The sequence below is a fragment of the Haliaeetus albicilla genome, chromosome 12, assembly GCF_947461875.1.
Source record: "Haliaeetus albicilla chromosome 12, bHalAlb1.1, whole genome shotgun sequence".
Taxonomy (NCBI): Eukaryota; Metazoa; Chordata; class Aves; order Accipitriformes; family Accipitridae; genus Haliaeetus; species Haliaeetus albicilla.
Window position 1 is genome coordinate 31,910,722 of NC_091494.1, and position 26,469 is coordinate 31,937,190.

A 26,469-nucleotide genomic window follows, 5' to 3' on the forward strand; every position below is an offset into this window, starting at 1 on the left:
GATCCAGCAACATGGCCATTTAATTGAGCAATGCTTTTCCCCATCCCTTGCAGAGCCGCAGTGTGGCAGGCAGGAGCCGGGCTCCATCCTGGCACCGGGACCGGGCATGGCCAGGACCCGACATCCCCCCTGTGCCCTAGGAGCATCCAGACAATACGGGGCAGGCAGGGGCTGCTCTGCTCCCTGATTGCTTTTACATGTTATTTCTGCATGAATTTAGGCCCCAAACATGACTTTGAATTAAAATCCAAAGGCCCTGGCAATCTCTAAATGGATTTTTTATTTTTTTAGAAGTCAAAATATTCTCCCTTTTTTTGTTCATGTCACATGGGTCTTTCCATGTGGGTTTTTAGCTGACCCTTCCCTGCTATTTTAGTTTTTGGGGCAGAAAGTTCTCACCAACTGCTCCTGAAGGGATCCCAAAGCCTTGCAGCAGCCTGCTTCTCTACAGACCCTTGGTCTCCAAAAGCCCTTATAAGAAAATCAGCAGAAAGACGGACAAAGTACCAATGGTTTTGGGTCCATATGAAGCAGTTTGGGCTCACTTTAGGTCCAAGCCCCACAAAGTGCCAAAGCAGCTGCACCAAAGCCCATCTGTGCTCTTCCCTCCTGAGCTGTCTTCAGGCAAAGTGGTGTTCAGCTACTAAAAGATTAGTCGACAGCTTCTACCTTTCCCTTTTTTTCTGCACACTTGACAAGAGATACTACACGGACACTACATTTTGGGTCTTTTGGTTTGATTTACTCTCTAGATTATGAAGAGAAACTTGAAGCAAAATTTCATCAAGCAGTTCAAGAATACAAACGCAAAATTTCATCATCCTGGGAGTTATTTCTTGTTAAACTTCTTGTCTGGTGATCTGGACTCACAAATTCCAGGGTGATTAGTTTGTTTTCTCTATTTTGTTAATAAAATGTGATATAATAATGCTTTTTTGTTGCATTGGAGACATTCACCTTTCAAAAAAACTTCTGTAGAAATGAGTGTTGCACTGAAATGCTATTGGTGTCCAGGCAGGTGGCCACAGGCTTTGCCTGAGCTCGCCCGCAGAGGAGGGAATTTTCCATCGGATTTAAACTTTGCAGCTCAAATTAATCCCCACGGCTGTTTCTTTTCCTGTTGTTTGAGTGATTCCTTTGTATTGTTTGGCTGCCATGGAAAAGAACGGTGTCAGTCACTGAGAGGCTGTTCCCCCCCCTGCCAAAATCCCAGTCACTACATCACCTCCCCAAGCAAAGTTCCCCACTTGCAAGCACCCAAGCCAAGAATTCAGAGCAGACCGTGGGAAGAGCAAGGACGGGATGGGATGGGATGGGACAGGGTAAACAAGTGAGTCACAGCAGCCTCCTGGCCTCAGCCCCAGTGGGTCCCAGCTACGGGGCTCGTGGCACTGCTGCGGGGCTGCCCATCCAGCTGCCATGACCCTTTCCCCCCAAAACCCCTTTTGCTGAGTGCATTTGCAGTGTTGGTCAAGGCAGGAGCCCCCTCCGGCCCCCAGCAGCATGGGGCATGGGGGAAAAAAGTAAAAATATTGAAACAGAGCAGTCCCAGGGCTGCAGGAGGTTCATTGCCAGTCACTTTTTGGTGATTTGAGAGAGATTTGGTGCGTATGCGTAAGGAATTGCACCGTGGCCACAGGAAAGCAACCCCCAGAGCCTGGCTGGGACAAGCCTGGCTGGCAGTGCTGAGCATCCCTGGCCCGACACCTGTGAACTGCCCTACTATGTGGCCAAAAAAGGGTGCAAGTGCAGAGGTCCTGGCTGTTTCTATCAGCCCTGCCCAAACGCAATCCTGGCTCCCAGCCATTCATCCTGCGGCTGGATGCTGGGAGATGCTCTGCTCTGGGTGGGCGTTATAATTCAGGCTCCTCTCAGCAAATACCATTTAATGCCCTCTGCTGAGGGTCTCCTTCCACTGCAGGGACTAGCATGAAATCAAACCTCTTCTCTCTTTTCCTCCAGCCCTCTCCTCCAGGAGAAATCACATCCTTTGCTGGGAACTGGCTTGGGACCAGCTCGCTCAGCCAAGGGCTGCGAGCGCTCTTGACCAGAGGCGTGGTGGCTGAGGCAGTGCCAGATGTGCTCACGTGCAGCCAGATGTACTGGTGCTCAGAGCGAGATGCTCAAAAACATCAGAGGAGCCCTGAAGAGGCTGGAGGAGCCCAGGGAAGAGTTAACCCCCCACCTGCAACAACCACAACACCTTGGGTTGACGTTCCTTCAAAACCCAAGCAGAACACCAAATTATTTCAGAAAAAAAAATGTGGGTTTCCTATTTTCTGATCCATTTTCCATCAGAAAGGAGTTTGATCACCCAACAGGTACCTGACCAGCCGCACATGCCCCACTCCCAGGCTCCCTCAGTTTCTGTTTACAAGAATGTTCCCTCCTGGGTCACTGCACTGGTAAGCAAGGGAACAACAAAACAAGCAATGACCTGACGGTGACATGCGAGGTTTTGCCAGGATGGTGACAACTTCTTCCATCACATACCACCGAAAGGGAGCACCGAGCAAAAAGTAACTTAGCAACGTAGGGAGGGGAGAGCCGCTGTCTCCCCCAGCATGCCTGTGGGGGTTTGCAATGCTTCCAGCACCCTATGTCAGCCCTTTGAGAGCCGTGTTACAACACGCTGTGGCCAGGTGTGTGCTTGGCTGGGAGAAACCAGTGTTTGTGTCACTGACCGCCTGGGGATTGCGAGGGACACAGGGGATGACCCTGGGGATGTAGGAAGGGCTCTGCCTATATAAAGCACAAGGAAGGGCAGAGGCAGCACGTTTCGGCTCCTCTCTGCTCACTGTTCAGTTGTGATTTTCTCCCTGGAGGAGGAAATTCTTGATTTCTTTTCCCTGCTAGGCAGCATGGGCGAGAATGGATCCTGGACCTGCTGGGGTGCTTGTTAACCTCTTCCTCCTCTCCATCCTGTGGTTCCTGGTCTGGAGAAGCAATAAGAAGAGAAGCCAGCTGCCGCCTGGACCAGCCTCATGGCCCATTCTGGGCAACCTATGGCAAAAGGACGTCCTGCCCCTCTACAGGACCTACGAGAAGGTAAGAGAGGAGCTGGCGGCGCCAGACCCACTCCCAGCCCTGGCAGGAGAGAAAGCATGAATGTCCCATGTCAAAATAAAAGGGGAATAGTGCAGGTGGCTCTTTTCCTACCTTTCTTTTCTCTTTTTCCCCTCCCTTTTCTTTTGCTCTGCCAGAATTGCCTAAACCCCTGCTACTGGTAGCGTAATCAATGCTGTTTTTGAAGTCTTTCTTCTCCTGTAATGGACCCATGGCAGTGACAGTAACCCCTCTCCAGGCTGCAGCACTGCTGCCATCCAGAGCTGCTTCCCAGAGAAGAGAAGACACTGCAGAGGTGCATGTAGGAAAGAGCAGCATGGTTTAAGTGAAGGCAGACATGCAGGCAGGCTATATTGGGTTTAAGTGGCAAGATTTTGGTAGCGGGAGGGGTTACAGGGGTGGCTTCTGTAAGAAGCTTCTAGAAGGTTCCCCTGTGTCCAACAGAGCCAATACCAGCCGGCTCTAAGATGGACCCACCACCGGCCAAGGCCGAGCCCATCAGCAATAGTGGTAGTGCCTCTGGCAGAACATATTTAAGAAGGAAAAAAAAGTTGCTGGGACAGACAGAAATGGCAGCCAGAGAGAGGAGTGAGAACATGTAAGAGAGACAACCCTGCAGACCCCCAGGTCAGTGAAGAAGGAGGGGGAGGAGATGCTTCAGGCGCCAGAGCAGAGATCCCTCTGCAGCCCATGGGGAAGACCATGGTGAGGCAGGCTGTCCCCCTTCAGCCCATGGAGGTCCACGGTGGAGCGGAGGTCCACGGTGGAGTGGATCTCCACCTGCAGCCCATGGAGGACCCCACGCTGGAGCAGGTGGATTCCCAAAGGAGGCTGTGACCCCATGGGAACCCTGCGCTGGAGCAGGCTCCTGGCAGGACCTGTGGATCTGTGGAGAGAGGAGCCCACGCTGGAGCAGGTTTTCTGGCAGGACTTGTGACCCCGTGGGGGACCCACGCTGGAGCAGTCTGTGCCTGAAGGACTGCAGCCCGTGGAAGGGACCCACGCTGGAGCAGTTCGGGAAGAACTGCAGCCCGTGGGAAGGACCCATGTTGGAGAAGTTAGTGAAGGACTGTCTCCTGTGGGAGGGACCCCACGCCGGAGCAGGGGAAGAGTGTGATGAGTCCTCCCCCTGAAGAGGATGAAGTGGCAGAGACAACGTGTGATGAACTGACCATAACCCCCATTCCCCGTCCCCCTGTGCCGCTGCAGGGGGTAGGTAGAGAATCCGGCAGTGAAACTGTGCCCAGGAAGAAGGGAGGGGGGGAGGGAAGGTGTTTTGAGATTTGGTTTTATTTCTTATTACCCTACTCTGGTTGATTGGTAATAAATTAAGTTAATTTTCCCAAGTTGAGCCTGTTTTGCCCGTGACGGTAATTGGTTGAGTGATCTCCCCCTGTCCTTATCTTGACCCATGAGCCCTTTGTTATATTTTCTCTCCCCTGTCCAGCTGAGGCAGGGCAGTGATAGAATGGCTTTGGCAGGCACCTGGCATCTAGCCAGGGTCAACCCCCCACATGCTTTGAACACCCAAAGTGGCATTGGGATCAGAAACCCCCCAGAGAGAGGGCTGGGATGGGAGCAGGGCAAGGACGCCGGCTTCGAGGGAGGCATTTCCCCTCCCTGCCTGTGCACTCACCAGCACTGTGGCCACGAGACCTAATTTAAAATTAAATGAACGGCTGGGGTGTGGGACCCTCATTCCTCACAGCTTTCCCATCCTTCCCCCAGCTCGGCAGCAGGTATGGCCCATCTTCACCGTCTGACTGGGGCTGAAGCCGGTGGTGGTGCTCTGTAGGTATGAGGTGGTGAAGGATGCTCTGCTGGGCCACTCCGAGGAGTTTGGAGGGAGACCTGAAATACCCCTTCTGGTGCAGCTGTCAAAAGACTACGGTAGGTGTCTGGATTTCTTCTAGACACTATTGCTCTCTGGGTGAGCAGAAAGTTCCCAACTGCAGCTGGTCATGCTCGAGTTCAGTGAAGGACTCAACACCCAAGACCTCACACACCCATTTCCCACTCTGCAAGTCCCTCCAACTATTAAACCTCTTGTCCAAGGAAAGTATTAATTCCAGTTAGTCAGTTCCAGCTTTGTTCTGAGTTTCTGTAAAGATCCTCAGCCTTTCAAGGACACTGTGCGCACACCAGGATCATTCCCTGGCTTATTGCCTTATTGCTCCTCAGCTGGGCTCAGAGCAGGGTCCCTGTTCCTGGGGAGGAGCGGCAGGGTGGGCAGGTGAGTGGTCTCCACTGCCTCCCTCCAGGTTTTGTCTCCAGCAATGAGAAGAAGTGGCAGGAGCTGTGGAGGTTCACGCTCAGCACCCTGCGGGACTTCGGGATGGGAAAGAACTGCATGTCGCAGCGGGTGCAGCAGGAGGCCCAGCACTCGGTGGAACTACTAGCAAAACTCAAAGGTGACATGGGTCCTGTCCACCCTGGCCCCTGCGGCAGGCAGAGGGCACACAACAGCCTCATGGGATACGTGTGGTCCCCAGACCTGGCTGCAGCCTGGAAAAGCACTCAGACAATACTGAATCCCCTCCCCACTGCATCCTTGCAGGAGAAGAGCAGCCTGGAGAACATGTACAGCAATGAAGACTTGGTCATGTCAGTATTCGACCTCTTTGGTGCCGGAACAGTGACTACTAGCAACGTCCTGGTCTTCTTTCTCTTGATCTTGGCAAAATACCCCCATATTCAAGGTAAGGGCAGCAAAATGCGACTGCTTCCTGTGCCTGAGGAGGTCATGGTGCAGCAAAGGTGCAGACAGACAGTCCCAGTCCTGGAGGGCCTGTTTGCAGGAGACCAAAATCATCCTGCATAGGGCACCCAAGGGTGAGAGCCATTAGACACAGATTCACACAGGCCAGAGAGATCCAGTTACCTGCTCCCTTTTCTCCATCCCTGCCTGTGCAGATGGCCCCAGACTGGCCTATGAGAGATGCTTTGAACCTGCCTGATTTGGGGAGGTATGCGGACAGAGACCCTGTTTCTGGTCTCTACAAGAGGTTGTGCTGGGTTGCTCCCTCTCTGCTAGATCATCCTTTGGCTCTAGGGTAGGTGCCCATGGAGGCCAGTAAGAAATTAGGGGGCATTTTGCACAGCAAGCACTGCAGCTCCACACCTGCCTTTTCCCAGCCAAGGTCCAAGAGGAGATTGATGCGGTGGTGGGCACTGGCTGCGCTCCCAGGTCGGAGGACAAGCTGAGGATGCCGTACACCAACGCGGTGATCCACAAGCTGCAGCGCTTCTGCAGGACCCACATGGAGAACTTCCCATGGATGACGGCGCAGGACATCGTGTTCAGGGGCCACACCATCCCCAAGGTAGAAGTTGTGACCCTGAAGCCTCTGTGTCCCTGAGGGGAGGGGTGGCAGAGGGGCTTGAATGAGATTTGCCTTTGTCCCCGGACTGTTTGCTCACTCCTGAAGGTCCCAGGCCTTTCCCAATCCTCAATGGGAGGAGATGGCGATAAACCTTTTAGCAGAGGAGTAGAGGGAGGTGAACGCTGCTGCCAGTTCTGCCCACACACCCATGTCCCTTGCCTGTTCTGGAAAACACCTCTTTCCCCCAGGAACATGTGCAGGGTTGCTGGGGCTGGGAGCCTGAGCTCATCCTGGTACGGGACCAAGCCAGCCCCCGCCCCTCGGCAGATCTGGGGACAGCCACCCATCCCGGTTTGACCGCAAGCATTTTGTACAGCACCCACCTTGAAGGAACACCTCCCTCCTTTGGACTTTGTGCAGCGAGAGGGGTTTTAACATAAATCAATGGGAATAACTCAATAATTTCTGTCTCATGAGCTGCGCAGAGACCGGCAGGACCATGGGGACAGTGGAGCCCCGTGTTAGTTGTCCCTGCCTGACACAGAACCATTGCTCCGGGCTGCCTCCCCACAGGCATCTGGGTGGGCATCGGGGTGTGCACCCAGCCTCCCCACCGTGCTCCTCAGACGTTCCTCACTCCTAATCCATCTCAGCAGAGCCCTGTGTCGTCGTACTGATGTCCCTCCTTCCTCCCCTGCCCCATCCCTCTCCCGCAGGGCACAACTGTTATTCCGGTATTTTATTCTGTGCATACGGATCCAACCCAGCGGGAGAACCCCAAAGAAGTCAACCCAGGCCACTTCTTGGATGAGAAGGGCAAGTTCAGGAAGCGCGAATCCTTCCTGGCTTTCTCGGCAGGTCAGTGCTCAGCCCCGCACGCCGCCTTTGCCTGCACCCTGCCTGCAGTGGCTCTGCTCCAGGGTCCACCAGCATGAATATCAGTTGGCACCAAAGTTATACCTTAATATGAGCTTTCTCGCTTTCCTTTTATGCTGTTTTTTCCCTCAAATGCTGGATGAAGCCATCAGCCCAGTGCTCACCCTCGGCTTTCTGTTCCCCCAGGGAAGTGGATGTGCCCAGGAGAGGCACTGGCCCGCATCGAGCTCTTCCTTTTCCTCACCACACTGCTGCAGAGCTTCACCTTCCAGCTTGCCATTGACTACGAGATGGATTTACTCTCCCTATGGCTTGAGACAGAGAAGGGGGCAATACCGGGCAAGTTCTTCACTATTTGACGCCGGGTGTCCTCTTAAGCTGAAAGCCGCGGGCAGAAGGAAGGGGTCTTCCAGGTGCCTTCATTTCTTCTGAAGTCAGAGCAAGCCATGCAACCATGAATGCTACAGCAGCAGCCACCAAGCAGGAGGGTCACTTTGAACTCCTCAGAGAGCTGCCACACATCTCTGCCACCAGCTCCATGGGCAACCTGCTCCCAACCCTTCCCTTCCACATCCCAGTAACATGAAGAAGACAGTACTGGTTTTCCTCCTCCCGTACCTATCGGCTCTGATTGAGCCTCTAGCTCCATGTGGCAGGGCTGCTCCCCCAGCTGAGCTGGGCACCCTCTCATTTGGTGAGAGATTAAGAGTGCTTCTGCAATAAAAATAACTGTCGTAACTGGATGCTGGTGTTTATAAGGACATTCACAGTGCCTCTTGATGTAAGGGCGGTGATGCTCAGGCTTCCCTGCCCTTCACAGGTGGTGTGCGAGCCAGCCACAACAACCAAGGTGACAAGCGCCTAATACTTCTGCTTCCCTGCTTTGCCCCCTCTCTGGACCCTCCAGCATTACAGAAAGTCTGCGACTGCAAGTCACGCTCACTCCCATCCCTGCATCCCATTGCACAGGGATGAAGACTTTGTGAACAACCTTTAGGCCATCAAAATGTTAGAAAATGATGCGCGGGGGGAAATGTGCTATAGGAGAGGGGTGCTGTGCTTGGGAAGCGAGAAGTATTTTGCCACCAAAGTCACTGCTTCCTTCTCAGGGTGCTCAGTATGCCTTCTGTGCTTGCGCTGCTTTAACCACCCCTGCATGAAGAGGAATTTACTTGCTAGCCCCCAGGTATGCTCCAGCCTTTATTCCAAAATATTGGGACTTTAAAAAAAAGGTTTTTTTCTTTAAATACCTGTGCAAGGGAAAAATGACCCAGACACATGCCCACCCTGCCCAGCCTCAGTGATGGCTTGGGCTCCTCCTTCCACCAGCAGGCAGCTGAATGTGTCTCCAGGTCTTGGAAAACCAGTGTGTTTCCCATTGCATCCAGTGCTTCCCAGTGCAAACCTCCCAGATATGGGACTTCAGCTCCATGTCTGTTCCTGGGGTGTCTTCATCTTTCCCAGGTTTTTGTGTGTCCCAGGACAGATTGAGCCAGGAAAACATTCAGTTTGTTTTAGCTGATTTGCCTCCACAGCTTTAATCCTCAAATGAATCTTACACATCTCAGGAATTTATTGCTTGCTTCAAAACACTAATCCCCATGGTTCTGACCGTGGGGAGGGCTCCCCAGGCAGGCAGCCCTGCCTGCATCAGGGATAGGCAGAACCACCTGAGCTCCAGCAAAATTGTTCCAGCTGGAGAAGGAGCACAGGTTTCCAATAAAAGGGCTGAGTTGCAGCACAGAAGAGCTGTAGCTTAGGAAGACTACGTGGGAGAACAGAGATAAAAAAATAAAAGTATTCAGCTTGCTATCTCAGCTGCTAGGCTGTGCTGTGCTCCATGTCAATATTTACCTCTAGCAAATACCCTCAGGTGTTGGTTCAGCTCTGTGTACTTATGTGCAGCTGGTAAAGTAACTCGGGGGGTTATGTGAGAGGAGCTGGTGGTGTGGGACGTGCTCCCAGCCCTCCTGTTCCCTCTGGCCAGGGTGTCAGGCTTGTTGCAGAGGGTATCGTCTCAGGAGCGGGGCTTGGGGTCTCTCTGAAGCCTGGGACTGGAGGGCAGGGAGGCAATTGGGGTTATATGGGGGATCTCGGGGCTGGTTTTGGTGGGTGTTGGCTTGCTGGGATGCTTGCACATCCCTGCAGGCATGGAGAGGGGGATTGCAGGGAGCCTGCCCTGGGGAGAGGTGCCTGTGCCCTCCTGCAGGTAGGTGAGATGGGGGATGCTGGAGACTTCTTTCACCCTGGGCCAGCAGTTTCTCGATGGTGGGTGCTGCCACCCCAAATGGACCATTTTGCAAGTAAAGATTGTTTCCTAGATACCATTGTGAGAGGAGCATTTCTGTGCATAGGTGGTGAAATGCATCTCTGGGAGGGGTTGTGATCTCTGCAGAGGGGAACTCCAAGTTTGATTTAATTAAACAAGGAAGCATACAGAGGCAGCCTGTAGCTGGGTTTGGAACTGATGAATAGGGGTGAATTTGCTGTAGGTAGCTCTTTGTGGTAGGAAAACAACCCTGTGGAGAAGAATGGCTGAGGCTAGAGCCCTGCTTTTCACTGCTCCTTCTGCCAAAGAGTTGTGTTAAAATCCTGCATGGGGGTGTGTGTGGGATGGCGGCTTGTGTGCCCGAGCCCGTAGGGCTGCCAGCTTTGCACAGCATGTTTGTTTTGCATGCACCAAACTTGAAATCACTGCACCGGCAGCACTGAAATCTCTGCAGGGCAGAGAGTGTTGTGTTCCCATCCAGCGCTGTCTTTTCCACTCCTTCTACAAGTGAAAGACCCAAACCGGCACAGTGAGAGCCCCAAACCTGCCATACACAGAGCAAGACCCAGGTACGTGGCCCTGCTGTGCTAATGCATTTGTGCCTGTCTGTGTAAGGGATGAGGGGGTATGAGTTTGTTGCTGCCTGCCCGTTCTGCTGTTCTGCAATGCTCTTTCTTCTTGTCAAAAGTTTGTGTGTGCGTGGGTTTTGGTTTTTTGTTTTTTTTTTTTTTAATGACCTAGTTAATCCTCCTACCTTCTCCCAAATGATGGATGAACCAGCCTTTACTCTTACTCTACATGCATTTTTGACTCATTAGATGACTAAATGAGTTCTGTTTTTTCAGCCTGGGGAAGCTTGGGACTTGAAACTAAGTAAAAAAATGTGTGTTAGACTGAAGCAAGCTGATTGTGAAGCACCTTTGCACAATCTCTTCCCAAACACCCCCTGCATCAGCGCTGTCCGGCTTAACATTTATTGGTTTCTGTGTCTAAAAACCCAAACGCCGTGATGTCCGAAGACCGACTGCTCTCCCACTTCCCCGGGACTTTTTCCATCCCTTTGCTTTGCTTTCCAGGCTGACTTGTGCTCCGGGGACTCTGCGGGACCCCTGCCCTGCCTGCGGGTTCCCCATCCTCGCTGCCCGGGCACCCCGAAACCCGCCGGGTGCCGTTTAGCGACTCTTTGCGGGCGGGAGGGGCGGCTATTAGCAGCAATACGGTAGCGGCTGTCTCCTAGCAGCCGCGACGCGGCGGGGATGGGCGGGCGGTACCGAACGGCGGGGCCGGGGCTCCGGCATCCCCGGCAGCATCCCCGGGGCCGGTGGCGGGGGATAAATGGTCTTGTCTGAGCCCGGGAGTGGGGATGCTGGGACACGGAACAGATCTTCAGGTGATGCTTCATGGACTGCTTATCAGGCAGAAAGCGGGGGACCCAAACCCTCGCACCTAGGGCAGGCAGGCCGGCGGGGTTTGGGGGGGCTGGTGCCGTGGTGGTTTTCCCTTTAGTGCCTTTTGAGGTTATCAGCATGGGAAAGGCAGGTATTGCCTTGGTGGGGCTGTGCCGGATTCCCCTGAGCTCCAAAAATCCTCTCGGTTTCTCCCAGCTGAGACTTGCAAAGTGGCCGAGTTGAACACAAAGTGACGGTAACTGGTCTGTGCACCGGGCAGGACGGTGTCACCCAGGACCAGGGTGCGTGGCTTTTAACAGAGGCCTTCCCTGCGGGGCTGGTGGCAGAGAGGACCAGCACACAGCCTTTGCCGGTGTTCTTCCTTCTCCAGGGAATGAGCTTTTGTTTGCAGAGTGGTAGGGCTGGGATTATCAGCTGTTCGGGAGGTATCTCCTGTGCTTCGGGGAGTGTGGAGGGCTGCAGTCACCCTCTGTTTGTCCTGGAGATCAAGATCTGCCCCTGAGCTTTCTCAGGTCATGCTCTGGGCCAGCCCACAGTCGGGGGAGATGCCCAGGCTGTGTCAGAGCCACCTCTTGGGTATGAGCCCTGTGGTCCAGGGGTGATGCTCAGATGGAGATAACATTACCCAGGTTCCTTTCGGTCACCTGCAGCAGGCTGGCCGTTCATGCTGCTGCTGCTCTGGCTGTTCCCCTCCTTAGCAGGTATTTTATTGCATGTGGCAAAACTCCCCATGGGGGCAGTACAAAGGGTAACTGCTAAAAGAAACTGCCCAACCGACATAACTGTTAATTGTAGCTTTATTTGCCTTATGCTATTAACCTTCTCGTTCATACTGCAAATCTGATATCGTTTAGGTCTCTGATCCTTCCAGCTGTAGGAAATGAGTGGGCAAAGCCAGGGGCAAGCACAAGTCATGGAGGGAACGCGGTGTTCCTGGCAGCAGGAGATGGGGCCAGTGGGACTCAGAGCTAGGAGCTTTATCCTGACCCAGCATCAGCCTCCTAGGGCTGGCTCTGCCTCAGTGCCAGCCTGTATGCCTGCGCCAGTGTGCAGTAACCCTGTAAATGAGGTGATCGTTAAAGGGAAGAGGAATATAGCTTATAATGGAGCATAGTTGACAACAATGTAATGAAAAAAACTTCCTCATGAATCCTGGGCAACACATCTCTGGAGGCGTGGTTGTGAATTGAATGTTTTAAGTAATGAAAACCATACTAAAGAAAGCACTGAAGGGACTAATTCTGCATAGCTGGAAGGGACAGAATAAATAATATAGCATTATTTATTTATTAGATACTTAATATACTATTTTAACTTCTGTAATCCCCTAATTCAGCTCCAAGATGCCTACTCTCAAGGTTTGACTCTTTGCTTAATTCTTCCACATGAAGATGTACATGGATCATTTGCTGAATCCCAAAGCACCTTCAAGGAAGACAACTGTCCTCAGCCCAGTGCCCGGATTCAATTTCCACTATGGTCTGTTAGCACTTCTTCTGCAGCTCTTAAAAGTAAAACCTCATTTGCAAGAACTGGCCAGCTTAGTATGATGGGTACCACTACCTGAGTATTTAATACTGGGAGGGGAAAAATCAATGGTGTTTCATACCAGGACACTAACAACTGGCACTGCCAAGGTACAGTTCTGTTCTGGGTCATTTTGGAAAAAAGCATGGCAGACCATGGCAATAGCTAGCTGGAAAGTTCAAAGTGCCATGCGAGAGGAGGTGATGCCATTCAACAGATGCCTATCTTCGCTCTGAGTCACTTCCCAAATTTGCCAAGGTGCTGACAGTATGCTCTTAGTGAAGAGATGAAAGACAGTGTCTTCCCTTCTGCTGATTGAGATGTTGTTCTGCCAGGTGTAAGGTCTTCCACCAGCACAACCTGAATTCCAAAATGTAACGCTGTGGCTGGTGTTGTGCCTAAAAGGAAGGAAAGCCTTACACTGGGGGGGACTGAAGTTTGGCAAAGATGCTAGAGGTGTATGTGGACACCAGCAAAAACAACTAACGTGAGAAGGGCATTAGGTGTGTTTACCCATTTGTTATCTCAGGGACAACAGAAATTTGTCCCCCTTTCTTTTCCTTCCACAATGTCATAACCCAAGTCATATTTTTACTGAAGAAAATCTAATGGCTAAAGGAAGAGAATATTTTTCACTCTTTTCAGGACAGAAGTGCTATGTCCTTGGCATGAGGTTGTTTTTGTATTCCCCTTTAGAGTTTGGGACAGTCACCCTCCCATGCTGGTGACTGCTGTAGATAGAGGTGGAGGAGGTAAAGCACCTTGTGTTGTAAAGAGAAAACTGTCACACTGTGTCCCCACCAAGCTCACTGTCACCAAGGTCTCCTGTGGCCCCTCTGATCACCTGATTTTTTCCAGCCATGAAGAGTCCTCGCTACCCTTCAGGGCAGTGGTGAGTGGGAAGAGCTGTCATTCTCTGCCCTCAAACCCCACTGGTGTGAACTGTACTGCAAGACCCTGCGTGTTTTCAGCATTTTCCTTTGAATGGTACAGCACCAAAGGGATTAGCAGAAGAGTCGGATTAAGATCTCTTGCAGTACATTACTAACAACAGAACTGTTAATGGCCACCAAAGCTCAAGCACTCACAAGACTGTAAATTCCCCTGTCTTCTAGGTGGTCAACGACCAGCAATGTGCTTCTGGCCCCGAAACACTGAGTGCCTCATCCAGGAGGGTCCTGATGCAGAGGACAACTCACCTATTATGTCCTTAGCTGATCAAGATGTCACTGTGGCTCCTGCATCTCCCCAGTCACCCTCTAATGCCAACCAGTCCAAGGACTTCATTCGCTGCCTGCCACCTCACCTGTCCATCTACATCCTGGGTAAAGCTGCTCTGATTTTTCCAAGGGTGGTTTCCCCTAAGGGTAATGAATGGTCTCTAGTGTGGAGAGGGGTAAGCCAATCTGTCCCTTTAATTTCTCAGGGCTTTTGGATCAAAAATCCCTCAGTGCATGTGCTGCTGTGAGTAGATGCTGGGATTTTCTGGCCAAAGAAGTCAAGAAGGAACGTGTGTGTCAAAGCATAGTACAGGAGAAGATCTTGTATTTGCAGGTATGATGCCTGGGGTTCTGCTATTATTACGCACTTTAAAAAGAGGGTGTCTTTCTGCTACTGCCCAAGCCGTTAGTGGAGATGCTTTTACTACAGGCTACCTCCCAACTTCGCCCTGTTCCTTCTTCCTCCACCTGCAGAGCTAAGCCAAGTTAGATGTTCATACTGTCAAAAGTAAGCACAACAGAATAGCTTTTACTGACCTCTAAAGGGTCTGTATCTCTAAAAATGGATCAAAACATTCTTGTAATCAGGAAAGCAGAGTTTGGTCACAAATGCAAATACTGGACTCCCAGGAGCTAGTGGAAATTGGGCAGAGCTACAGTGGCTCCCTGAGGCAGCTCAAAAAAGAGCTTTATTTGTTCCACATAGGAAGATGGAAATGCTAGGTTTCTTCATGAGAAGCCAGAGCTGGTGGTTGGGACACAGTAAAGCAGAACTTCTACGAAAGGATTGTCCTGGTTAGTACAGACCTGCCATGCACCATGCTAAGTGTAAAGGTAAATCCGCAAAGAGATAGTTAGGAGTCTTTGCTTTGATTTGTGAAAAGAGCGTAGAAATCTGAGCTCTGTGCTAGCATTCAAAGAAGGCTTAATGGAAGGTTTCACACATAAAGAATGAATCTTAAATATCGAAGATGTTTTGAGAGCCTCTCACCTCACTGGGTTTGGATTCTGAATCAACTGAGTGCTCACCAAAGATGAGATGCGCTTTGAAATTTTGCAGCTTATTAAAGCTTAAGACTGGAGTTTGGAAAAAAATAAAAAGCAATTATTTCTCACAAGAAGTTAAATCTTATACCATCAAAGTGGTAAATACAAGCCAGGTCTCTTAAACAATAACAACAAGCCAGTGTGTGCAGCTCAGCTTTGCATGTAACTTCAGCATCCCATGGATTCTAAAGCATCAGCACATGAGCAGCATCTTTTGTGTGCCTGGGCTCTGCAGTGACTGTGTTGCCTCTACTGGTTTATTCCAGGGGTTGTGCCCTAGAGGAGCAGTTTCAAACTATGCTAAAACAGTTGATGTGACAGTTCCGCAGTTAAACGAAGAGGGTGATGTCATCGAAATGGAACGCCACAACTGGGGAAGTAAAACAAAGGTATATTGGAAGTTGCTTGCCTTCCATGGATCCTGCATTTCAGTATTTGGGGAGGAAGGAGGACATGGTCTTGGAAGACAGGATAGTGAATTCCGAGTTGCTTTGCTCTTCTCCCACTTCTACTTCTGCCTTGCACCATCGTGAGCAGTTCATAAGAACCAGTGTTTGCTCAGCACCTTCTTGCATGGGAGGGAGCCTGCACCCCTGAACTCCTGCCTTGTCCTAATGCGTCCCCCAGTCACATGTGTAGCCTTGAGGCCGGGGGTGGTGGCAAGGTTGTGCAGCATCACAAGGACACGGCCTTTTACCCAAAGAATAAAGGGTGCAGCTGTCAGGTCTTCCATTTTTGCCGGGGAACGCAGCATAGAAACAACCCCTGTTTCTGCACTAACCAGGAAGTTCCTGCACTCTAGGTGTTCCTTACCAACACTTTCTGTCCCTGTTGGTCTCATTGCTATAGTGGGGACCAAGCTGATATGTTTAATACTATGGATTAATGCTGCATTCCTCCCTCCCTGAGTTACTTCTCCCTATTTTTCTTTGCATCAGGAGGAGGAAGACAATCTGCAGGCAGCCTATCATGATCTGAAAACTGACACAATCCAGCTGGAAGAGAGAAATGTCTTCTGTGGCTCCTACAATATTCGTGTCCTCATGGACCAGTGAGTAGACTGCCCGGCTACAGGGCCAACAGTGGCTTCTGAAAACATGTCCGTTCCCTGCGATCCTTGTGTGAGAATGTATGGCTGGAGAAGGGTCTCTCGGCATCAGTGTTAAGAAATCCTCAGTGTCAAATCCAGTTTTTTATAAGGATACCAAGATAAGCTATTTTTTAAAGACATACGGGTTAGTGATCCACAGTGTACCACAAGGGATATGGGGCCAGGAAGAGCCCTTTCCCCTCATTAAGCTTACCTTCCGGATACAAACTTGGGTATGCAGAACTAGGGACCTTGGTTGTGTTGCCCTGCAAAGGATTCACCTGCTTAAGAGTATTGCCCTTCAGGTTGCTCAGTGAGGACCATTAAACATTGGAGCAATGTCTGTCACAGTCTTAGACCTCTTATACCTTGTTAGCTGGCTAAAGCTCATCTCAGTCACTGTTTCTTGTCCAGATCAGACCAAAGCAGAACAATCCATTACAGTGGTGGGAACTTGGTAGCCATTGGCTCTGCAGACCGAAAAGTGAGGCTTCTTGGTATGTCAGAAATGAAAGAAGTGCCACCTCTCCTCTCTGGCCATGCTGGGAGCATTAAAGCACTCTTCCTCAATGAGAAGAAAGGGTTCGTTCTCAGCGCAAGCTTCGATCTCAGCATCAGGTGAGCAGTGCTGGGACTGAGCCATGGGATACCAGCCCCCAGCAAATCTAGGAAAAATGAAACTTTAATCCTTCCACTCCAATCTTTAAGAATCCTCCTTCCACCACTTTCATTAGAGTAATGAAGAAAGGACAGTAAATAAGGGAACACATCCCCCACTCACATAGGATAGCTTATGTTTCCCAGTTTCACCCAGTACTGAGTGATAAAATACAAAGATACAGTGATGCACAGGTTTTCATAAAGTATCTTAAAACACCAGATATGTTTCAAATAAGCACTTGCAGTGAGATTCTGGCCTTGCTAATGTTAGCATCAAGTTCAGGGAGGCTGGGTTTCTCTGTGACATTTTAGAAGGCCTGTTGTGCTGAGAAGGCCCAACACCCTGGTACCTGCTGTACAGCTGCTCCTTTCCAGGTACCGCACCCTGAAACAAGGGGTGGAGATGATCAGCTCTCACATTTATCACTAAATCCCAAGAGTATCATGATAAGGGGTTGTCATGGTTTAACCCCAGCCAGTAACTAAGGACCACGCAGCCACTCACTCACTCCCTCCCCAACCCAGGAGAGAAGCGGGGGAAAGAGAAAAAGGTAAAACTCCTAGGTTGTGATAAGAACAGTTTAGTAGAACTGAAAGGAAGAAACTAATAATTATAATAATAACAATAATAAAATTACAATAATAATAAAAGGATTGGAATATACAAAAGAAGTGATGCACAACACAATTGCTCACCACTCGCCGACCAATGCCCAGTTAGATCCTGAGCCACCCCCCTAGCCCTGCTCCCCCCAGTTTATATACTGGGCATGACGTCTCATGGTATGGAATATCCCTTTGGCCAGTTTGGGTCAGCTGCCCCGGCTGTGTCCCCTCCCAAATTCTTATGTCCCTCCAGCCTTTTGCTGGCTGGGCATGAGAAGCTGAAAAATCCTTGACTTACTTAGTCTAAACACTACTTAGCAACAACTGAAAACATCAGTGTGTTATCAACATTCTTCTCATACGGAACCCAAAACATAACACTATACCAGCTGCTAGGAAGACAATTAACTCTATCCCAGCCAAAAGCAGGACAGGGGTGAAAAGCTGAGCAGCAGATTGTCTGGTTCTGGCACGGCCATTGCACAACTTCATCAAAGGCAGCATTTAACAAAAGGGGAAAGAGTTTACATGGATTCAGGCTCTGTCTTCCCTGCTCCAAAAGGGCTGGTTTTTTAAGTGCAGGCTTGAGTTCTCTAGATAAAGTCAAAAGAAATCATGTTGGCACCAGCCAGTAAAGAAACAACCTTATCTTGTAAAGCTCTACATTTTAAGGTCAACTGAAGGTAACCATGCCAAAGGTGAAATCTAGCCACATGTTTCCAGGCAGTTTGGAGGCAGAACAAAGTATATGGGTAAAAATTTAATACTAAGCCTGACTTCATCATTCCAAGTCCTCTGACACCTTAGTGGAATGACTCCTCATTTTAACCCAGTGTGTATGGGAGAAGAGCTGGGCCCATTAAGTAGGAAATAACAAATAAGATGAATAAGCCATCAATTAAGTTAATCAGTATTCCCTTTTTGGTCGGTCCTTTGTAGATGCTGGAATATATACAGTGGTGCTTGTACGAAAATCTTTAATGGTCACTGTGGGACAATCACCTGCTTGGATTTACATGAAGAGCAGCTTGTGTCAGGAGCCAGAGATGGGATGGTGAAAGGTGAGAGCCAAGACCAGCAGCTTCCCAGCCAAAGGCAAACAGTAGTGAGCAATGGGGAGAGTATGTGGGAGTTGTGATGAGTGTGACACAGGCAGTGTGTGAGCAGCAAACTAAGTCTATAAATTGGAAGGTGAATTTTAGTGTCTCATACTTTTGCTTCCAGAACAGCCTAAGCTGACACATGCACACGCAAGGGCTCTGATTGTGTCATTGAATAAATTCTCATTATTTCTGCTTTTATTTATTTTCAATGGCTTTGTGGCTATAGGGCTAGACCAAGTCTTGGGAGAGTCGTATCAACTTCCAGCTTTGCCAGAGATTTGCTTGTTAGCTTATAGAATAAGGATGAAAAGGATGTGACATTTTCTGGACCTCACATTTAAAAATTTTGCCATGCAATTACACTCTTTAAGCCAACACCTGCTCCATGCAGAGCTGCAGGTACAAGGCACAACTATAATTCCAATAGTCTTTTTTAATTAAATCAGAAAAATTTGTTGTTGGGGCATACATATTTAATATTTCTCCCCTTTGCCCCTAACAGTGTGGAACCTGGAGAGTGGGAAATGTCTCAAGACTCTGAAACACAACAGTGCTGTTTGCGTAGTTAAAATGGATGGCACCCATGTTGTCAGTGGGTGTGACCGAGGGCTGGTGAAAGTCTGGTGTGCTGATACGGGCACTCTGATCAAAGTAAGTTTCTTAGGAGGATAATTTTGTGCTAAATTGTCAAAAAAATCTGTGCCAGTTTTAGAGCTTTTTGCTTATGCCAAAGACTTTGTTTAAAAAAAAAAAAATCAAAAAAAACAAAACCAAAAGCCATTTAAACTGATAAACTGCAGATTTATTGGTGAGGAAATAGTATAAAAACTGACTTGCAAACAACTGTCAATTTTAACCCAGGCTTTGACTTGCTTTGCTTAGCCCCCATCATTACTTGTTCTCTGTAGATACATTCATCTCTTCTCCTGTAGAAATATTCAGAACCTGGGAAGAGGGTGGGAGGGCTTGACTAACAGCTCTCTGGGTCAGATGTATCATGGGTTAGCCCAAAACATGAACCTTGCTCTCAGAACCAGTTTATAAAGCTGGAACAGCTGGATAGCTGCTCTGCAACATAAAGATTGAGGCCAGACTCTGGTAATTACCTTAGCAGGTGTCCAGAATTAGTATTAGTCCACATCTCTGAGAGGAGTGAAGCTCTTTCTACCTGTGGGGAAGAGAGTTGCAAATTGAGATGCGCCTCCAATGCAAGCTATCCCTCTTCCAGCTGAGCTAAGTTTGCAATTGCCCCTTCCACTATAGTCAGGGCAGTCCACTCTCTTCTCTCCTGGGCGATCATTCACTAGATCACAAACATCTTCGTGCAGTAACATCTATTTGGTGCATGTAATAAGGATGGAAAATGGATGTTAATTCCACGCTAGTAGCTCATCAGCAGCAACATGCCCAGAATATTTCTCATCAGCAACTATAAAACTAACACGGTAATCCACAGGGTGTATTCGTATATTATAATAACACCTGATAAAACTACAATATAGTACGTAAGGCTGGTATTGTGAATGCCATAAGATATCTTGACGTATCTCCATCCAGATTGCTGACAGTGTTGTACCTATTTCTTTTACTTTGCAGACATTAGAGGGGCACCAAGGCCCAGTTAAGTGCTTGTCCTTTGATCAGTGGCACCTAGTCACAGGAAGCACCGATGGATATGTCCTGGGATGGAGCATGTTGGGAAACCTTAAAAGATGCCTAATAGCTTTCCGCCACCCTAAGTAGGAATTGGATGTGTTTCAAGTTGTATTCAACAGTCCACTAAATCTGTAAAGAAAATGTCTCCCTTATAGGAACAGAAAATGCCTTAATTATCAGTCCTAGTATTTGAAACATCCTCACTTTCAACAATCTTCATCTTAAAAACAGTGTCAGGCACTACGTGGTTGCAACCAGTGTTTGTCAGTTAAGACCTAGAACAACCTAAAATGCAAATACGCAACCACTTGTTCACAAACAGGGATAACTTAAGACTGACAGCGCATAGTCCAATATTTCAAGGATCCCAACCTGTATGCAACAGGGTATCACACTACCTGGTCAAGAATAGACACTGTCTATGTTGGAGGGGGCTGAGTTACATGCTGAACCCTACCAACTGTATGTTATGCCATTTTCTAATACTTTAATTGTATATTAGAACCGTGAAAACTGTAACATCATATTTTTTTCATTTACTTTCCTAGACATAAAAATTAAATTTAAAATGCAGCAGATGACCATAACTGTACTGGTTGCTGTGAGGATGCACTGGGTGGGTTGGTTGGTTAGTTTGGATATGGAGTCATTACAAAGGATTTCACTATTAGACATTTTAAATATCTTGATCACCCCCTCTGTTTAGCCTCTTGGTGGAGGCAGACCTTTGCATCTCCTCCAAGACAAAAGAGGTAGTTGATCATGTCTCCATGTGAAAGCATGGTGAATGTACCAACACTTACGTGCTGTGTTTTCAGGGAAGTTCTGTCTCTGGAGTTCCTCTATCTCAGGGTCATCAGCAGCTGTGCTGATGGAAAGATTCGCATATTTAACTACTTGACTGGAAGCTGCCTGAAAGTGTTGATGGCCAGCAGCAGAGGGGACCCGATATCTTCTTTCTATGTTGCAGGAAACAGGTTGGTGACAACAGCTGCCATCAGTCTCTGAACCAAATTAGGTAGATTACATGGTAATTTAAGGAATTGTGTATTTTTCCTTTTACCATCCTTCTCACAGATAAGTTTTAAAGGGCTCTACTGCTTATTGACTGCTTTAATAATCTGGTTTTGTTAACAATGGCTGAAAAGAGATTTTTCTAGTCCATTCAGCAATGTACAATTTCCTGTTTCTATACAACTTAAGGTACAGATCCAACTGTAAAGCTGAAATCAGAACCCAAATTTCTTAAGAGGTTGGAGAATCAAGCCGAGGCCTGACAAAATCTTTGCCTGTTCCCTGATCTACTCTCTCTTTATAAAAGCCAATAATGAAAAATCTTTCCAGGTTCATTCACTTCTGTACCTCTAAACTAAAGGTAGTTCCCAGCTTCTGTGTAAGCAATAGCTAAAACACTGGTGTGTTACCAATGCTGTTTTGTTCACAACTCTAAAACACAGCAATATTTGGGCTGCTATGAAGAAAAGTAACTCCATCTCAACCAGACCTGGTACACCCCTCCGATTTAGGTTTAAATGTCCCTAATAATATGGTATCTCCAGTTTCTTTTGGCATTGCACTGATCTAGCTCAGTCCACTGTTGGCAATTTTCATCCTAATTAGTTTTAAAACTAATTTTGCCACAGAGCTGAATGAAAAGAGCCCCACAGAGCTCATACAAAGTATGAATTAAAATGTACAGAGTCTGACTGATGGGACTAATTGCTACCGCTTCCTTAAACAAGTGATGGTTATCTCAGATCTGCTGAAGCTCCAGTTTTGTACTGCACAGAAGCAAATGGGCCCCTTAGGTAGTAACTGCTGTGTTATTGTTATTTGTGCTTTTATCAGCTTTACCTTCCCATCTCCAGGATGGTGATCAATTCGCCAACTAGTCTGTTGATGTTCCAGTTTGAGGATGTCAGGTGGGACTATACCTTAGATGCTGACAGAGAGAAGGTGGGGAAGAAAAAACAGCACAAGGGGACTTCCAGTAGGACACGGCTTCACCTTCAGCGACCAAAACGCCACGACCTCAGCCAGCTGCATCAGCTTGCTCTGGAGACACAAGATGCTGACCAGCTCATGCTGCCTTGCTGGATCTGCTGCCGGTCACCAAAAAGCTGTGGAGCATCTCAAAGTATTACGTACAGCCTCGGCAATACGCTGGCATTTTCTAAAATGACCTAGAAATAATTTCAAGTACCCACTGCCTTCATCCTAATCAATATACAGACTCCCTGCTTTTTTTAAAGGGCAGTCTGGTAAATGCTGTTGCATTTCAATGGTTCTGTCATTTTTAGGCTTTTGTAAAACCTTTGTACCTTTTCAGAAAGGTTTGGTATAAATTCAACAGGTTTGTCAAAACAGGCACTGTCATTTTCCAACTGAGTAATAGAGAAATCAGTAGTATTATTCATTCTTACAGCTGGCGTGCATGGAAACATGTTGCTGATTCAGTGCTTGAATTATTTATTTTAAAATACTCTAGAAAGTTATAGGACACCTGCATTCAGGATCTGCCATCACCGGGAAATGCAACTGCACATAAACAGGCACTATTAAATTGTAGCACGGTGATGTTATTTTTTTTTAAATCAGAGTTATTTAATACACTATGTATCACAACTCTTCCAGCTCTACAATCAAAATGTATACTGCAGATAAACTGATGGGCTAAGAAAGTTTTCAAGCTTTTAAGGATATCAGATGCTAAACTCCTTGATGCAGCTCTACTTGGTGAAAGACGTACAATTTGTAGAAATGGGAAACAAACGGGGAGTGCACTATATTTTCATTTTAGTGGCAAAAAAAGTATGGGTTGTGTATACATAATATTTTTTTAAAAAATCAACATTTGCTTTCATCTTTGAATTCTGTGAGGTTTTCTGCTAATCAAATATTTTTTTATTATTTCGAATACCTAGACCTTTAGAAACTGCGATAAGAGCCAAAACAGTAACCAAAGACTTGTAATCCCGTCAGTGATGAAGATTTTATTTAATTAAAAAAAAAAAGTTTAACAGCAGCAAAGTTTAGAGATGACTTATTCTTCTGTTTTCTAGCTCTCTGCTATGAACTGAGGAAATCAGCAGCTTGCCAGCAGCAGCAGCATTTTCTCAAGATTGAAAAGGCTTTTCGCATCCAGGCAGAGCAGCAGAAAAATCTTTTCATTCCCAGCACCACACAGCCCTGTGCCTTTGCCTCAGGAAAGTCAGCAAAAGCACATTCTGCAAGAATCCTGGCACATACTGGTAAGGACTCTTTGCAGCTAGGTAGGACAGTAATTCTTCAAACAAGTGCATGAAAGATAAATGAATGGATTAAACAAAAGGTAAGGATCTCTAGAAGCCAGGCCCATTCTGGATGAAAGGTTTGCAGTGGTAAAATAGATCACTTGCAGAGCCTGTGATGGCTACAGAAGCTGCTTTAGATCAATCAAATAAACAGGACAAGTGGTCAGCTCTAGCTATAAGGCTTAGTTCTCTGGTATCTAGGTTTCTTTATTGTACCCTTATTCTATTTTTTATTTCTTTATCAGGTGTAGGAGAATTCTGCACAAAATTTATTCAAGTACTTGGTATTTAATCAATAGCAGTAGCTCAGAAAATAGTTTTAAAAAAATTATATGTGAATTGTCTCAGCCAGCAAAGACATGGCAACCTGAAACTTGAAAATGAGATAGTACTGAGATCACAAAGATGCTCTGTGGCCATTTGGCATTTGCCTCCTTAAGTTAGTTTTTCTCAGGTTTTATATTCAGAATCTGTTGGGATCTTGAAGCTTAAGACATACTCTGACATCTTACTTCAGAAGAGCTGTACCGATTGAAAGTGTCTAACCCCAAAGTCCTACTGTTTGTAACTAAGATGCAGGGTCATATGTTATGTGCAGATTAAACAGTTCTAAATTCTGTGAATGAGGAACAAGCAGTAATTTTCATTAGTTTGCTGTATTCTGCCTTTCTGCACTGTAACTTAATGTTCGCTGAAATACATTTCTAGAGGGCGGAAGTTTCAGTTAACCAGTCTGGAAAAACAGAATTGTACTGCAAAGCAATGATACGCGAATGGCATGACATTACAAAGTGACAAATTAATCGCTATGGCAAGGCCATGGGACTGAGCGTCTTACACGGTCTATATCATAATCCCCACCTAGTTCTTAGTCAAGGTCATAATCACGCAGTCCATCTTGATGTTTGTCATACAGCACAGGTCACTCCCTATGTCCCTTGAGGCAGCAAAGCTAGGCTATGAAGCATGTCTTGTGATTTCCAATTCAAATGCAGCTCTGAGCAGTAATGGTTCGAAGTGGTTCTCGGGTGTTGGCTACTTCAAAAATTTCTACCAGGAACTGACTTGTCTTGAAGTCTTTTCCCAACGCATGAACTGTAGGACAAGAAAGGGGTGCATGGGAAGAGGTGGTGGGGAACCTCCTTCCTTTGAGAAACCAAGCCATCCACACACAAATACAATGTATGTTACAGAATCTGACTTTAGTCTGACCTGCACAGGCTATGGCAAGAACACTTCTCAGGCAACCAAGAGACAGTTACCTCTGATGTTGGCAGCATCACTAGTGAGGCCGAGGATGAGCAAACTGAAATGGGCACCATTGGCTTGTAGCTTCCCATGCTGCCTGTTCTGTAGATAAACTCGGACTGTCCATATGCCTGTCAATCCAGCACCCATCCTTGGTCTTACTCAGAGTACTAGCCTGCCAACAATGATCACAAAAACTATCCTCGACTTCAGCTGTATTTTATTTTTGGAAACAGATGGCAAATCTGAACATGGCCCTTCTCTCTATGCATCTGCACATCGTGACACTTTGCAGCATGAAAAGAGAAGAGGTCCAAGTTGTCCAATGACCCCTGACAAGCTCCTCTTAACCGTCAGCATGCTGCAGAACGTCTGCAAGGCAGCCCCAGTCAGCTCCACTGTTAAGCACACTGCAAAAGTCAGGGAAGCATGGGAACCTCCATGGGAACATCGGCAACACTGCCCTGAAAAGGTACAAATATACAAAACACCTCTGCAACACAAAAAGGATCAGACAGTCCAGCTCCAACGTGTGAGACTGCACAGCGATTCTCTGACTATGAAAAGAATTTCTATACCTTTTGAAACCAAAATGCTGCAGCTCAAGCTGAAAAACTCTTTGCATGGACCCACTGTGAATTCCTCCATCCCTGCTCCCTCTGTTGTACGTCCCAAGACTTGTGGTTTGCTGGGAGAAGAGAAAGCTCACAGTCGTCACGGTAAAGTCATTCCTCTCCCTGAAGATGGGGTTCAGCTTATTGACTCCTTTACAGCTTCTTCTGAACTGATCAAATCAACATGTGTGATTGCACAAATGAAAAATGAAGTGATTTCCAGGAGAAAAAATCCCTTTTGTCCATATGCTGCAGATCCTTCCCAGAGTGACAATGGGTTCAGGCTTCTGACAGGAAAACAGAAGGAGGCGTATGAGGCAGCTACCATAGCTCAGTATCAGGCACACCAGACAAAGCTCATGGAAGATCAGCAAAGAGCATGCAAGAAGGCCTGGTTAAGGAAAATTAAAGGCCTACCTATAGACTCTTTTACTGAGGAGGGGAAAATAGCTGCTCCTGAACTTGGGCTTAATACATTTATCTGAGGTAACCCCTTAGCCCAACAACCAGTATCCGAGGATTCCAGTGTCCAGCTGAGTCTGCCATGTCAAGATTCCCATGGTTTCTAAGTATAAAAGACATCTCCACTGTAAGTTTTTCTGAGAGATATTATTGGTGTATTCTGCTGTTTCTCAAGGCAGTGAATGGACTGAGACCTCTCCTGGATTTATCTTGCTGGACCTGCTGTTACTACAGATACAGCACTGTTTGATGCTAATATAGTTCAACATATGGCTCAACTGTGTGTGATTAATAAAAAAAAAAATCTTATTAGAGTTTGTGTGCATTGATTAGAGTAAGCCGAAGAAGTGTGGACCAAAAACTGGCTGAGCAGTGGAGCCCAGAGGGTGGCCATCAGTGGCATGAAGTCTAGCTGGAGGCCAGTAACTAGTGATGTACCCATAGGTCAACACTGGGTCTGATCCTGATTAACACCTTCATTAATGACGTGGATGATGGGGCAGGGTGCACCCTCAGCAAGTTGGCAGAGGACACCAAACTGGGAGCAGTGGCTGGTGCACCAGAGGGTCGTGCTGCCATCCAGAGGGACCTGGACAGGCTGGAGAAATGGGCTGAGAGAGACCTCATGAAGTTCAGCAAGGGGAAGGGCCAAGTCCTGCCTCTGGGGAGGAACAGCCCCAGGCACCAGGACATGCTGGGGCTACCCAGCTGGAAAGCAGCTTAAAATTTAATTTGTATTAAATAAAAAATAAAGGTAGTGGTTTCTATTTCTCTGTTTTTGTGGATAAAACGCCTAAATGTGCTTGATTTCCATTAACTCTCAGGACCTAAGTTGGCTTGAGTTGGGAAAGCAAAAACCTGTCTAATTGTCCAACTTTGAGTATCTGGGTGGTGTACGAGAAACATCTCCATTATTTTCTTGCATTAGAGGCTTGAGGCGGGACATTCCTGCCCATGGTCATGTCAAGGGTCCTTCCAGTAGTAGTTTTGGTTTGAGATG

At 47.7% G+C, this 26,469-nt stretch overlaps 1 protein-coding gene and 1 pseudogene across 1 annotated transcript; both read left to right on the forward strand.

Annotated features, from left to right (window-relative positions):
• The first annotated feature begins 2,448 nt into the window (after positions 1-2,448).
• LOC104320371 (cytochrome P450 2C5-like) lies at positions 2,449-8,132 on the forward strand (annotated as a pseudogene).
• A 5,519-nt stretch (positions 8,133-13,651) lies between these two features.
• FBXW10B (F-box and WD repeat domain containing 10B) lies at positions 13,652-25,732 on the forward strand. The gene is given in 13 exon segments (XM_069798901.1): positions 13,652-13,679; positions 13,682-13,795; positions 13,897-14,024; positions 15,004-15,115; positions 15,647-15,788; positions 16,242-16,445; positions 18,033-18,154; positions 18,699-18,847; positions 19,793-19,935; positions 20,671-20,829; positions 21,721-21,918; positions 22,913-23,103; positions 24,630-25,732. Coding segments are annotated over 13 exon segments (2,553 nt in total). The 3' UTR covers positions 25,493-25,732.
• Positions 25,733-26,469: the final 737 nt, after the last annotated feature.